The sequence below is a fragment of the Triturus cristatus genome, chromosome 2_1, assembly GCF_964204655.1.
Source record: "Triturus cristatus chromosome 2_1, aTriCri1.1, whole genome shotgun sequence".
In the NCBI taxonomy this organism is placed as follows: Eukaryota; Metazoa; Chordata; class Amphibia; order Caudata; family Salamandridae; genus Triturus; species Triturus cristatus.
Genome location: NC_140581.1, coordinates 420,734,324 through 420,748,118, shown reverse-complemented (window position 1 = coordinate 420,748,118; position 13,795 = coordinate 420,734,324). Strand labels below are relative to the sequence as shown.

Below are 13,795 nucleotides of genomic sequence, written 5' to 3'. Positions count from 1 at the left end.
GGATCATTGGTCAGGTGCCATCTGAACGGAAACACAGTCATATGTAATTTTACTCATGTTGCAAAATGAGCTAAGGGCCCCACGTGTAGGCGTGGCCGCGAATGGTAGAGCACCTCACTGAGAAAAGCAAACAAAAAACTCACATGTAGTTCTATAATACTCGATGTGTTTCAACCACTGGTAATAACGTTGGGCCTCATTCCAATCCATTCTTTTCAGATCAATATCATACTAGTGTAAAATAATTTTGTCTGAACTGCTTTTGGTTTAAATTTACAAATTATATCTATTTACAAATGTTGTTTACGTATGTTGCAGGCACAAATGCTGTTTATCACATTAAAGCCTCCCATTTTGGCTTTGCCAGTTCTGGCAAAGAAGTAGCAGCATTGGATTTCTTACTGTACAGAAAGCATGTAGGAGGTAAAGAATTGAATATGATAAATTACTTGATGTAATAAATTCCCTCATACATTTCAGTGGGAGCACTTCCTTGAGGATAGACGGTTGCCCTTGGTGTAGCCAAATCCCGCTCTATGTGTAGTTTATAGAACTGGTAACAATACGTCTGTGGACCGCTGCAGTGTCAAGCCAGACCTAACACTGTTGGAAAAGAAATAACCTATTATTTGACTAGTGACTTGGGTAAAAACTGAAGCGAGCAAAAACAAAAAAACTGCTGAATATGAGTAGTATGCAAGAGGAAAGCAGTTGGATGTTTGGGAGCACAAACAGAAACAATAACACAGGAGCGAGAAAAACCTGTGACACAAAATGTGCATAGGAAAATGCTTTGCCTCAAGAAAATATGAAAATGATAAAATGTTTAGAAATACAAAATGATTTGATTTGGTGTATCCTTGGTACAGCATGTGTAGAAGTTGGCAAAGACCTGCAGGATGTGGTATGTGTCCTTTGCATCACGTTTCTCAGCATCGGATGTATGAATCAGACCTTGAGATAAAAAGAACTTGGAATTTTGTCAAAACATGCTGTGCTTTTGAAAAGACCTTAAACATATTGTTACGCGACTTAAAATAACCTGCGAATCCAACGTTGCAGCTCAGTGTAGGGTCTCAATATGTAATTTTGTGGCAGAATATGTGTGGTATCATCCTGCTATTATTGATTCATTTGAGCAAGATTCGTGCCAGTGAGGTCACTGCTTTTTTACAATTGCTGCCTTGGAGATTCCCTGTATTGTAACTGATGCCACTTACAACATTGTTTGTCTCTTGCAGCTGCAAAAGGTGAATCGAGAGCTTGAAATGGTCCTTTCTTCTGTTCGATCGAGGAATAGGAAGCTGAAAGAAGAGCTGAAAATGTAAGACTTGAAGCAGCATTAGTCCGCCATATTGAAGCAATTGTTTCCATGTTTGGTCTATCTGATGAAGTATCACTGAGCCTTCTGGTAATCAATGGCCTGATTTTGAGTATTTGCTAATAGAAAATCCTATCATTCATGGAGGAAGTGCTAAATCTGGGGGAAATTCCAGTGGTGGGATCTTCTTCCCTACGTGCCTATATTAGAGAAACGTGTTCCAGGGGCTTCGGCTGCAACTGCAGGATTGCCTCTGGAAGTCAGAGGCCATTCCATGAACACTTGACTATAAATAAGGCCCCAGTTACTTCATAGTTGTGGGTATCTCATCTATGCTGTGCAATATATGAGCTAGGATCCAAGATGTGATGGCAATTTCAGGAATGGGATTTCAAGTTTCTCATCTAAAGAAATTAATCTAAACCATGACGTCCTTTGTAAGGCACTGGATCAGACCATCTGCCTAACTTGAATTTAAACTTCCAACTCTCCTGAAGTTTGTGATGTGGATCCAAGGTTATATTTTACAAACGGCACCTCAGCTCATGTAGTCCTCAGTAAAGGTTTCATGACAATCCAGATGGGAATGGAAAATGTGTGCCCGAGTCGTGATTGCGAGATGTGCAGTAAAACCAGCAACTTTGGAGCTTTTACCTGGACACATTTTGCCTGTTTAAAAGTAGGCATAACCTACAGCACTTGGTGCTCAATCCCAAACCCGAGTGAGTACTTTTCATTCTGAGTAAGAAAACTTGTAACGGGTGGTAATACTGCTTACCCTGGCTGTTAGTGTTCCCCGTGGTATTGGTAATTATGAGAGCGCTATAACTGCATTGATTTTCCTGTGTGTCTCGAAATGAGGGCCTTATTGTTAGTCAAGCTCCAACCACATAAAGAACACTGGAGCTGGCAACATTATCTTGCACTGCTTTGGCAGTGGAGCACCAGATTCATGGCATGAAAACCCACACCTCTCTGCTGGGGTTATGGTTTTGCTGTATTTCATTCTTTTAACTGACTTTGACTCCTCCTTCTGTCTCTGAAGGCCTGTTCTTCCACTCTGTTCATGCACCACTTTGTATGCAGTTGTTGTGCTCAGCAAATTGAGTTTTGAGATCCACCATCAGAAACCTGCTGTTTGAGGTCTTTAATGCCTCCTCATTCTGACCAGTGTTGAGGATCATCAGAGAATGCTCCTGTGAGTAGTAAAGCACGTTTGAGCGCTGCAAAAGAAGCCACGATTTGAAGACTGGTAAACATGTCTGCTCAACATAGCTCACTCATCGCCCTGTTTATTTCATTTTTTCATGTTGAAAGGGAACAACGTTGGTTAGAAGAGCAGCAGCAGCTAGTTCAAGCGCTCTCATCGAGGCAGGATGAGCTGAAAAACCAAGTGGTACAGATTTCAGAAAAAAGGTATTTTATGTTTGTCTTTCCTTCTTCATAACTTTGTTTGCTCATGTGGCTTGAGAGAATGAATGCCGCAGATGTGTTTGGATCATGGAGCCTTCTGTCTCTCTTGCTCCTCCTCTTCCCAGTCCTTCTCCTCCCATATGTCTCGCACTCTCCCTCAGTTATGGACCCCTGTATGAGTGGGCTCAGTTTTCCTCCTTGCCTCAAGTTAACAATAGCATGTGTATCGGGTTTTCTGAGGCAGGGGGGCGCAGTCACTCCTTGCTACAAGCTTTAGTAGAACGTAATGCAGATATCTGCATCTCGTATGTGGCAGAAATTAAAAATTACTTTGAAACGGGTCCCTATCGGGCCCTTTATTTATGTTCTCTACAGAGAAAAACACTGATCAATTTCTCAACATCAGTTTCTCAAAAATAACGAAAAACCATTAAAGTAACCCATGACACTGAGGTAGCTCCTGTTTACATTTCAAATGTTTTACTTAATTTACTTCCGTAAAAGTATTTGCTTTTTCCAGAATGATTTTATGTTTTTTCTTTTTTGTCTTTTTTTTGTCATGCAGCATATTGCTCTTGTATTGTGCATGCTGTGAACTGGGTCACCTCTTGGTGTCTGGTTGAGTTCATGTTATGGGTGGGTGTTTATAACAGACCACATGGAGAGCTTTGGAGTTGAGGGTGAAGGCAGTGTGTGGGTGTCACAGTGCCGGTCAGTGGGCCATGCGGGTCTTCAGAGTACATGCTTATTCAGTGCTTGGCGCACAGAGCAGTGGTGACGTGACGGTTGTTCTGAGCAAAGGTGTGTGGAGGAGGTACAAAGCTGTTCAAATATTGACAGGGCAAAAGAAAATGCAGTGTTTACAGGTGAATGGGTGTGTTGTGTCTGTACTAGGGTGAAGTGAAGGAGATGCAAGGAAATACATGCAGAAGGAGAGAGTGAAAAGAGATTGCAGAAAAATGAATGCAACGGGTGTGAAATGTGCAGTTGGAGGATATGGGTAGGCGGCCATTTAGAGATATTGTCAAGCTCCGCCCATTGCTCTTCTGGGCATGCCTAAGGCGCTCCGCAGAGCTCGACAAATATGCCACAGCTCTAACGGAAGTGACAAACCTAGATGTGGAACATAGGGTCAAGTGGTTATCTAATGTCAGGAAAACAATGATACTACTTGGCCTTAAAGAATCTTGGGGCACCCAAAACCCCCCAGCAAGGTAGAACTCAAGCACCTATATTGGGACTGGATTGATAGCCAGGAGCTCAGCAAGCCGAACATGGGGAGACTAACAGATGAATTTCCTACTTTTAAACAGACTAGAATTCTCGAGACTTACCTAGATGTAATCCAGGACCCACGGGACAGGGCTCTGTACACCCAGTTTAGGTTTGGCTCGCTCCCTGTTAATGCCTTAACATCAAAGTGGCAATTCAGCCAAGAATACAACAGAAGGCTGCCCTTGTTTTGGAGACCCGGTGGAGTGTGTTGCCCATGTCATGTTTGCTTGCCCAGCCTATAACAAAGCAAGGTCTAAGTGGCTAAAACCAATCTGCAGAGAGATGGGCACCCGCGACCACCGGGTTGCTCTGCGTATCCTGAAATCCGACCCAAGCATCCTTTTTTCTTGCGGGGTAGCTAAGTTCTTAAGCCTCGCTTGGTCAGCCAGGCACAAAGCCCTGCGCGAGGGGACCAAATCATGCGTGTTGCTGGAGTTAGGCAAAAAAAACACGCGATGCCACATTCACCTAATCTTGGATTATACCGGGATGTCGCCATAACCCAAGAAAGCCCTTTCAGATTGACTAAGCACCTGCACTTTCATAACATTGTGGTGATGAACTGATATTTTTATTATTCTTTTACACTCCTTTTAATCTATGTCTATATTCTATGGAATGAACTTGCAGAAATTCGTATGCACACTTTTTAGACGAATGTTTTTAACGATAATTGTTTTTTAATACTTTGAAGTATAATATTATGCCGAAAACGGTGTGTCATCACATTTTTACTGATATTTTGTACTCAAAGATTTATTACCATCGAATACATGTTTTTATTTTTTTATTTTCTTGCACAACTGCACAACTGCAAGACTGAACCGAGCTCTTGAGGCGGAAGCCGAGAGCGTTTTTACTTCTTTTTAAAACATTTACGAATAATTTGATTGTCACTTTAACTTGTTGCACGTGTCACTTACTCTGCTCCGGTTGTGCTCCGCGCAGTGGATCTAGCGCTGCCGAGGCCCCCAGAGCAAACAATCTCTTCCTGCCGCCATCTCGGCGAGGCCGCAGGCCACGCCCCCTTCAGAGGCCACGCCCCCCGCCACCACCCTTCCAGACCTATAAATCATGTGCATCTTTCGGACGCGCAACGGACGAGCGCAGCGGGCGCGCCGCTTGCGCGCCAAAGGAAAGCCCGTCTGCGCCAGGCCGGGCCCTAGGGCAAACCATGCTGGCCGTCTCATCTCATACTCAGCACAAGCTCTCAAAGACCTACAGCATCTTGCCCCCCCGGTGTCTCCTAATTCCCACAGCCGTAAACACACAGCCGGCCTTATGTGCCCTGCTCTACTCTCTCCATGTGGACGCACTCCTACAGTTAAACCGACCAGGAACGCCACTTCCATCAGGGTGTCATATCTGAACACCCGCTCTTTAGTAAAACACATCGAGGACATTGACATCCTGTTGTCTAATAACAACCCTGACATACTCCGGCTAACGGAAACTTGGTTAACATCAGAATCCCTCCCAGATATTCTGGCGGCCCTACCCCCTGACTACTACATCCTCCACGCCGATCGCCCCGGTGACCGGCCCGGGGGTGGGGTGGCAGCCATCATATCTAAGCGCCTGAACTCTACTTCTTCTTACTCCCTCCCCCTTCCAGAGGTGGACAACTTGCTGGTTAGCTTGGAAACTGACGCCGGTGCCCTCACCTTCCTCCTCTTATACCAGCCTCCACATCCTATGCCATCCTTCTCTACCATCATGAGCGAACAGCTATCCAATCTACTAACGCAACACTCCAGTTTCGCCCTCTTCGGCGACCTGAACTACTGGTTCAACGATACCAACACCGGCCCCCATGCTATTGAGCTCTTTGAGTCTCTCAACAGCTTAAACCTTATCCAACAGGTCACCCGACCCACTCATATCAAGGGCCATATCCTGGACCAGATCTGGACCTGCAATCTGGCTCTGTCTCAGCCAGCAATATCCCCTTGCGTCTGATCAGACCATCATTTAGTTGACACTTCCATCACTGTCGTCGGCCGGATTCCTGCTCCTCTGATGGCTGGTGGCTCCTCACGGAAATGGAGCACATATGATTCCCAGGGCTTTCTCACTACCCTGGCCGACACCCGCCCAGTCTTTAATCCCACTGACAACATTGACGTTATAGAAAATGACATCGGTTCCTGGCTGGGGTCAGCCAGCGACCAGTTTGCCCCAATTCCCCCGCACTAGGCATCTTAACTCCCATAGGTGGTTCTCTGATGACCTCAAGCATCACAAATTAAAAACGCGCCAGCTGGAACGAATCTGGAGACGCGATTATTCTAACTCAGCCAGGTTGTCTTACATGGCTGCACGCAAAGAATACAAAACTGCCATTACCCTAGCAAAATCGGAACATTTTTCCAATAGGATCTCGTCTGCGGTTAATAAATCAAAGGAGGTGTTCAAAGTCATGAATGAACTCACAGACGACAGAACCCTCCCAGCCCAGACCCCCACTCAAGAAACATGTGACACTCTCAACCTATTCTCAACCTATTCTTTGTGGAACAAATCATAAAAATTAAAAACTCTATCCCTTCCCCATTCCAGCCACACTCTTCGGACACCTCCTCCAACAACCCCCTGACTCTTACCACCTTCCCGGCTCTGAACCCTATCTCATTAGCGGAACTCGATACTCGTGTCAAATCTGGCTCCCCTAACGACTGCTGTCCGCCATTTGTCTTACAGAATATCTGCCTCAATCTACCTGATTGTATCCTAACCCTGCTGAATGGCTCAATCTGAAAGAAACACGTTAGTTAGATTCCTCACCTTAGAATATCCCCAGGCGTCAGACTGGATCCGGAAGATTTTTCGTCAGCAATACCCCTTGCGCGTCGCTAGGCGTCGTCTGCGGCTCCGCGTCCGTCGTCGGCGTCGTGCGCCGGGATGACGTCGTCGGAGTACTTAGACGCCGCCCTCGCGCGCTGACGTCAGTTCTTCTTTTTTCCGCGCCAGTAAGCGCAGATCCGGGAGAGCTACCCCTTTTAGTCTTTTTTGACTAAATCTTTTTGATCATTTTTGATCCTTGTCTGTCGACATCTGGTGCCGGTAGGATGCCTGGGTTCAAGGCTTGTGAAGATTGTCATCGACTGATGTCGGTGACCGATCACCACCGCCGGTGCCTCTACTGCTTAGGCCTCGACCACGACGCGGAGTCGTGCAACGACTGTCAGGCCTTGACTTCGAAGGCTAGGCGGGAGCGGTCCCGCAAGCTTCTCGAGCTTCGCCACTCGGCTCCGCGTCGTGCGCGATCCCGGTCCAGGAGGAGGTCCAAGGATCGCTCGCGGAGCCCTAGCCGACGCCACCATCGATCGTCGGGCTCCAAGTCGTCGGGTAAGTCCAAACACTCAAAGAAGTCCAAGAGGCGACATCGCTCTTCGGACTCCCCTCGCCGGTCGCGCGACTCGGCCGAGGGTCCAAGTGGTTCCACCCCCGCGGCTCCGGCGGAGCCGCAGGTGCCGCGTCCGCCCCCATACCTTCCGGTCCCTGGGGCTGACGCGGCGCCGGCGGAGATCAGTGCCTTCCTCTCGGCCATGAGGAGCCTGGCCCCGCCGTCGACGCCCGCTGGCGCGCCTTCGGGCCCCGCGGGCTTGACTGGGCGACCTCGCGTGCCGGCGGCTCCGGCCCCGGCGCCGTCGACGACTCCGGTCTCGACGCCGCAGGGCCCCAGTCGACGCCGGTTGACCTTGTCACTCCTCCACCGGCGCCGACGCCTGAACCACCGACGCCGTCACCGGCGCCGCCGACGCCTGTGACACCGACGCCCCAGTTTAGCCCTCATCCGGACCCGACGCCGGCACGGCGTCCGCCGACGCCGCATCCGACGCCGCTAGAGACCTACCATCTCTACAGTCCGGTTCCGATCATTCCTCCTGTTTATCAGGAATCGGAAGAAGGGGGCGACTGGGAGGGGTTCGAGGACCCTCTGGCTGTTCAGTCACAGCTTTCTCAGGACTGGGCAGATGAACTGGGGGAGGCCAGCGGGCTGGACACCTCGCCAGACGCTGGATTCACTTCTCCTCCGACCGTGGCTTCGGAGGAGGGTGCAGCATTTTCTGTGGTGCTGCGCAAGGCGGCTGAGGCCCTTGGGCTCGAGTTGCCTGCCGTGGCTGTGAGGACCAACATCCTCACTGAGGTGCTTCAAACCTCAGCAAGCTCCACTGAGCCTCTGCTGCCGTTTAACGAGGCCCTCACTGACGTTCTGCAGGGCACCTGGTCCAAGCCCTCCACAGTTCCTCCTGTGGATAGGAACGTTGCCAGGCGCCACCGCCCTGCTCCGGGCGACCCCAGCTTCCTGTCCCAACACCCCACCCCCGAGAGTCTGGTTATCCAGGCCTCTACTTCCCAATCCTCCTTCCCGACCGCTCCGCCGGACCGGGATTCCAAGAGACTCGAGCAGTTTGGCAAGAAACTGTTCTCGTCCCTTAGTTTGGGCCTGCGGTCTTTAAATACCGCCTGTCTCTTGGACCGTTATTCCCATTCCCTGTGGGATACGGTGGAGGACGTGCTGCCCCTGTGTCCGGAGGAGGTCCGGACGCGTCTTACCCAGGCTCTGGCCGATGGGAGGGATGCAGCACGGCACGCCATAAGATGTGGGCTTGACACCACGGACTCGCTAGGTCGGGCGATGTCCACCACGGTGGCGCTCCGCCGCCACGCCTGGATGCGGTCCACGTCGTTTTCCGGGGATGTCCAGAACACCCTCATGGACATGCCCTTTGATGGCACTCGCCTGTTTGGTGAGAAGGCGGACAGTGCGCTGAACCGCTTTAAGGACTCCCGGGCTACGGCCAAGTCCTTGGGCCTCTCGGCTCCGCGGGCGCACACCTCCGCTTTTCGCCCCTTTCGTGGCCAAGGAAGGGGCGCCTCCTCACGTTCACAAAGCCACCAGCCGCAGAACCAACCTGCGCGCGGTCGTGGACGTGGCTTCCGCCGTGGCGGAAATGGAGGCCGACGTGGTCAGCCCACATCCACCCCGGCAGCATCCGTCTCAAAGCCTTCCTAGTCCGAGCTTTCAGGCCCATACCACGCCAGTGGGCGGCAGAGTTCGCCATCACCTGCTCCACTGGCGGTCCATAACATCGGACAGGTGGGTGCTGCAAATCGTCCGAAGGGGCTACTCCCTCCCCTTCGAGACGACCCCTCCAGCCATGCCACCGCAGCACCACCGTATCTCGGGGGATCATTTGGATCTTCTCCGCGAGGAAGTTTCGGCTCTCTTGGCCAAGGGGGCCGTCGAGCGCGTTCCGAGTCCAGAAGTAGGTCGTGGTTGTTATTCCCACTACTTTCTGGTTCCCAAGAAGGGCAAGGGGGGCCTGCGCCCTATCTTGGACCTCCGGAACGTCAATGCCTTCCTCCGAAAGGAAAGGTTCAAGATGCTAACGTTGGCTCAGGTTTTAGCTGCCCTAGACCCTGGAGACTGGATGGTAGCGTTGGACTTGCAGGACGCATATTTCCATATCCCCGTCCTGCCGGCCCACCGGCGTTACCTGCGGTTCACGGTGGGCCAAGAGCACTTTCAGTTTACCGTGCTCCCCTTCGGCCTCACCAGTGCCCCTCGGGTGTTCACGAAAGTGATGGCGGTGGTCGCAGCTCATCTGCGCAGATCAGGGGTCCCAGTCTTCCCCTATCTCGACGACTGGTTGTTGAAGGCGGGCTCGCCCCAGACAGTCGTCTCCCACCTCCAGACTACGGCGGATCTCCTGCATTTGCTGGGGTTTTCCATCAACGTGCCGAAGTCGCACTTGAGTCCCTCTCAGAAGCTCCTCTTCATCGGAGCGGTTCTCGATTCGGCGCAGTTCCGGGTCCATCCACCGGAACAGCGGGTCCGGGATATACAGGCCCTGATTCCCATCTTTCGGCCTCTATCCCGGGTTTCGGTCAGGTTAGTGTTGCGGCTTCTGGGGCTGATGGCCTCCTGCATCCTACTAGTGCATCACGCCAGGCGGCGCATGCGGGCTCTGCAGTGGGACCTGAAGTTTCAGTGGGCCCAGCATCACGGCAACCTGTCCGACCATGTCTTGATCTCGGAGGGTACTGCACAGCAGTTGCAGTGGTGGCTCACGGACCGCGAGTGGGTCAAGGGCAAGAGCCTCTCCCTTCCCCAACCGGAGCATGTCGTAGTGACGGATGCGTCCCTCTTGGGATGGGGTGGCCATATGGGAGAGGCGGAGATCAGAGGCCTCTGGTCTCCGGCGGAGTCTTGTCTCCACATCAACCTGTTGGAGTTGAGAGCGATCCGGCTTGCACTGAAAGCCTTCCTTCCCTCTGTCAGGGGAAGTGTCGTGCAGGTGTTCACGGACAACACCACCGCCATGTGGTACTGCAACAAACAGGGCGGGGTGGGGTCGTGGACCCTTTGTCAGGAGGCTCTGCGCCTCTGGACATGGCTGGAACACCAGGGCGTCACCCTGGTGGTTCAACATCTGGCGGGCTCTCTGAACGCCAGAGCAGACGAACTCAGCCGCCGGTGCATGATGGATCACGAATGGCGTCTGAACTCCGAAGTGGTGCAAGGCCTCTTTCAGCAGTGGGGAGAGCCTTGGTTAGATCTATTCGCCACCGAAGAGAACGCGCAATGTCAGCAGTTCTGCGCGTTGGAATTTCCAAGGCGGCACTCGCTCGGCGACGCTTTTCGTCACGAGTGGAGTTGCGGTCTGTTGTACGCCTTTCCGCCTATACCACTTCTGCCCAGAGTGCTGAAGAAGATCAGGCACGACCGGGCCCAAGTCATCTTGGTGGCTCCGGATTGGGCACGAAGATACTGGTATCCCGAGCTACTCAGTCTGTTGACCGATCCCCCGATACGTCTGCCCCTTCGGGAGGATCTTCTGTCGCAGCAGCAGGGGACGGTCCTCCACCCGAACCTGTCCAGCCTCCACCTCCATGCGTGGAGATTGAGCGGCGGCAGTTGATGCCATTTGACTTGCCTCCTGAAGTCTGTGATATCATTCTGGCAGCCAGGCGTCCCTCCACAAAGTCGGTATACGCCTGCCGGTGGAACAAATTTGTGGCATGGTGCACAGCAAAGGCTGTGGATCCCCTTTCCGCCCCTCTTTCTGAGGTTCTCCTCTTCCTTCTTTCTCTGGCCCGGCAGGGCTCTGCCCTGGGCACCCTGAAAGGTTATCTTGCTGCCATCTCCGCCTTCTTGCGGCTTCCTGATCAGCCTTCTCTTTTCAAGTCCCCTGTGGTTACACGCTTTATCAAAGGCATTACACACACGTTCCCTCCTGTCCCTTTTGTAATGCCTCAGTGGGACTTGAATCTGGTTTTGACATTCCTGATGTGCGCTCCCTTTGAGCCTCTTCACAATTGCCCTCTTCGTCTTCTCACTCTAAAGACTGCTTTTCTGGTAGCCATCACCTCGGCTAGACGGGTGAGTGAGCTCCAGGCTTTATCTTCAAAGCCTCCTTTTCTATCTGTTCATCCGGACAAGGTTGTCCTTCGGCCTCGTCCCTCCTTTCTTCCTAAAGTGGTGACTCCATTTCACCTTGGGCAGTCTGTCACCTTGCCCACCTTCTTTCCGCCTCCGCATCCTTCCAAAGAGGAAGAGAGGCTCCACCGTCTGGACCCAAAACGTGCGCTCTCCTTCTATCTGGACCGCACAAAACAGTTCCGGGTGGACGACCAGCTTTTTGTTGGGTACGTGGGCGCTAAGAAGGGGAAAGCTGTGCACAAACGAACCGTCTCTCGGTGGGTCGTTTTGTGTATCAAAATCTGCTATTCCTTGGCTAAAAAGGACCCTCCTGTTGGGCTGCGCGCCCATTCTACTCGGGCCACAGCGGCTACTACTGCCTTGGGACGGGGAGTCCCTTTGCAGGACATCTGTCAGGCGGCGACGTGGGCTTCGCTACACACGTTTGCCAGGCATTATTGCCTTGACAGCCAAGTCCGGAGGGATGGCTTCTTTGGCCGTTCTGTCCTCCAGGACTTTCTGGTGTGATCTTGGTTCGCAGACCCACCACCGGGGATGGTATTGCTTGGGTATCTATTCTAAGGTGAGGAATCTAACTAACGTGTTTCTTTCAGATGAACAAGTTACTAACCTTCGGTAACGATGTATCTGTAAGAAACATTAGTTAGTTAGATTCCTCACCGACCCACCCATCCTCCCCGTTCTGCGAACTGACATCTAGGGTTAAGGTTGTCCTTTCAGGCCCCTAGATTTTATTTTTGGCACCAGTGTCGGTCTTTGCATGGCTCTGCGTTCCTGGCGCGGAAGGCTATGTACAAGAACTGACGTCAGCGCGCGAGGGCGGCGTCTAAGTACTCCGACGACGTCATCCCGGCGCACGACGCCGACGACGGACGCGGAGCCGCAGACGACGCCTAGCGACGCGCAAGGGGTATTGCTGACGAAAAATCTTCCGGATCCAGTCTGACGCCTGGGGATATTCTAAGGTGAGGAATCTAACTAACTAATGTTTCTTACAGATACATCGTTACCGAAGGTTAGTAACTTGTTCCTCAGCAGCGGCATCGTTCCTAGCTCTCTCAAGGAGGCCATCCTAGTGCCCCTCCTCAAAAAACCTGGCGCTGACCCCACGGAACCATCCAATTATCGTCCCATCTCCCTCCTTCCCTACTTTTCCAAATTAATGGAGGCCCACGTCACCCGATGCCTGTCTAATTTTATTGAATCTTCTTGCCACCTTGAGCCCAACCAAGCTGGCTTCAGACCTGCCCACTCTACTGAGGCCGTCATTCTGGCAGTCCTGGACACGCTTAGGAGTAATGCGGACGCAGGGATCCCCCAAGCCCTTGTACTCCTGGACCTGTCGGCCGCGTTCGACACGGTGGACCATAACATCCTTCTCCACAGTGTCGGACAGGCAGGCATCCAGGGTACCGCCCTTAAGTGGATCGAGTCCTTCCTGACCGGAAGAACACAGGCTGTCCGCCTGGGCCCCTATACCGCAACAAAAAACCCCACGACCTGTGGAGTCCCTCAGGGCTCCTCCCTTTCACCACTCCTGTTCAACCTATACCTCCGGCCCTTGATCCACTCACTTCAGAAATGGGACATTACTGTTTACAACTATGCCGATGATTTACAGATTGTCCTCCCTCTAAACTCACCTCATGCCATCAATACGTTTCAAACTGTTATGATCCATATCCAACATTGGATGAACTTGAATCAGCTAAAACTGAACCCCGGGAAAACCGAGCTCCTTCTCCCCGGACTCAGCCATGCTCACTGGGGTTCGAAGTTCTGGCCCCCTGAGCTAGGTCCCCCCCCAGTCCCGGTCAAATCAGTGAAGAGCTTGGGTGTGATTATCGACACCGAACTTTCTCTCAAAGCTCAAGTGGGTGCGGTCATCTCATCTTGTATGTACCAGCTCCGGAAGATCCGCAAAGTTCGCCACCTACTTCCGCCTGCCGCAGTCACCCAGGTCGTCATCTCGCTAGTACTTTCTCGTCTGGACTTTTCCAACTCCCTCTACCACGGTCTCCCACAATCTTTGCTGCACCGCCTTCAGGTTGTCCAGAACCAAGCGGCCCGCCTCATTCATAAAACTCCTAGATGGCAATCGGCAAAACCTATACTTCACAGCCTGCACTGGCTACCAATAAGCCAAAGGGCAGCTTTCAAGGTGGCCTGCCTCACATTCAAGGCCCTCCACTGCGCCGGCCCCGCATTTCTCAAATCCCTAATCACTCCCCATCGACCAACGCGCAACCTTCGATCAGCCCACCTTCATCTGCTAGTCACCCCCAAAGCCAAAACCAAGAAACTCGGTGGTCGTCGCTTCTCCCTCCTAGCTCCCA

General features: G+C 51.9%; 1 protein-coding gene across 3 annotated transcripts in view; it reads left to right on the top strand.

Annotated features, from left to right (window-relative positions):
• Window positions 1-13,795, top strand: part of CENPK (centromere protein K) — a 569,542-nt gene that overhangs the window by 356,684 nt on the left and 199,063 nt on the right. For all 3 annotated transcript variants that reach the window (XM_085631740.1, XM_085631750.1, XM_085631756.1), the window contains 2 exons: window positions 1,242-1,324; window positions 2,639-2,737. In XM_085631740.1, the coding sequence (XP_085487866.1) occupies window positions 1,242-1,324; window positions 2,639-2,737 (182 nt within the window). The remainder of the gene's footprint in view (window positions 1-1,241; window positions 1,325-2,638; window positions 2,738-13,795) is intronic.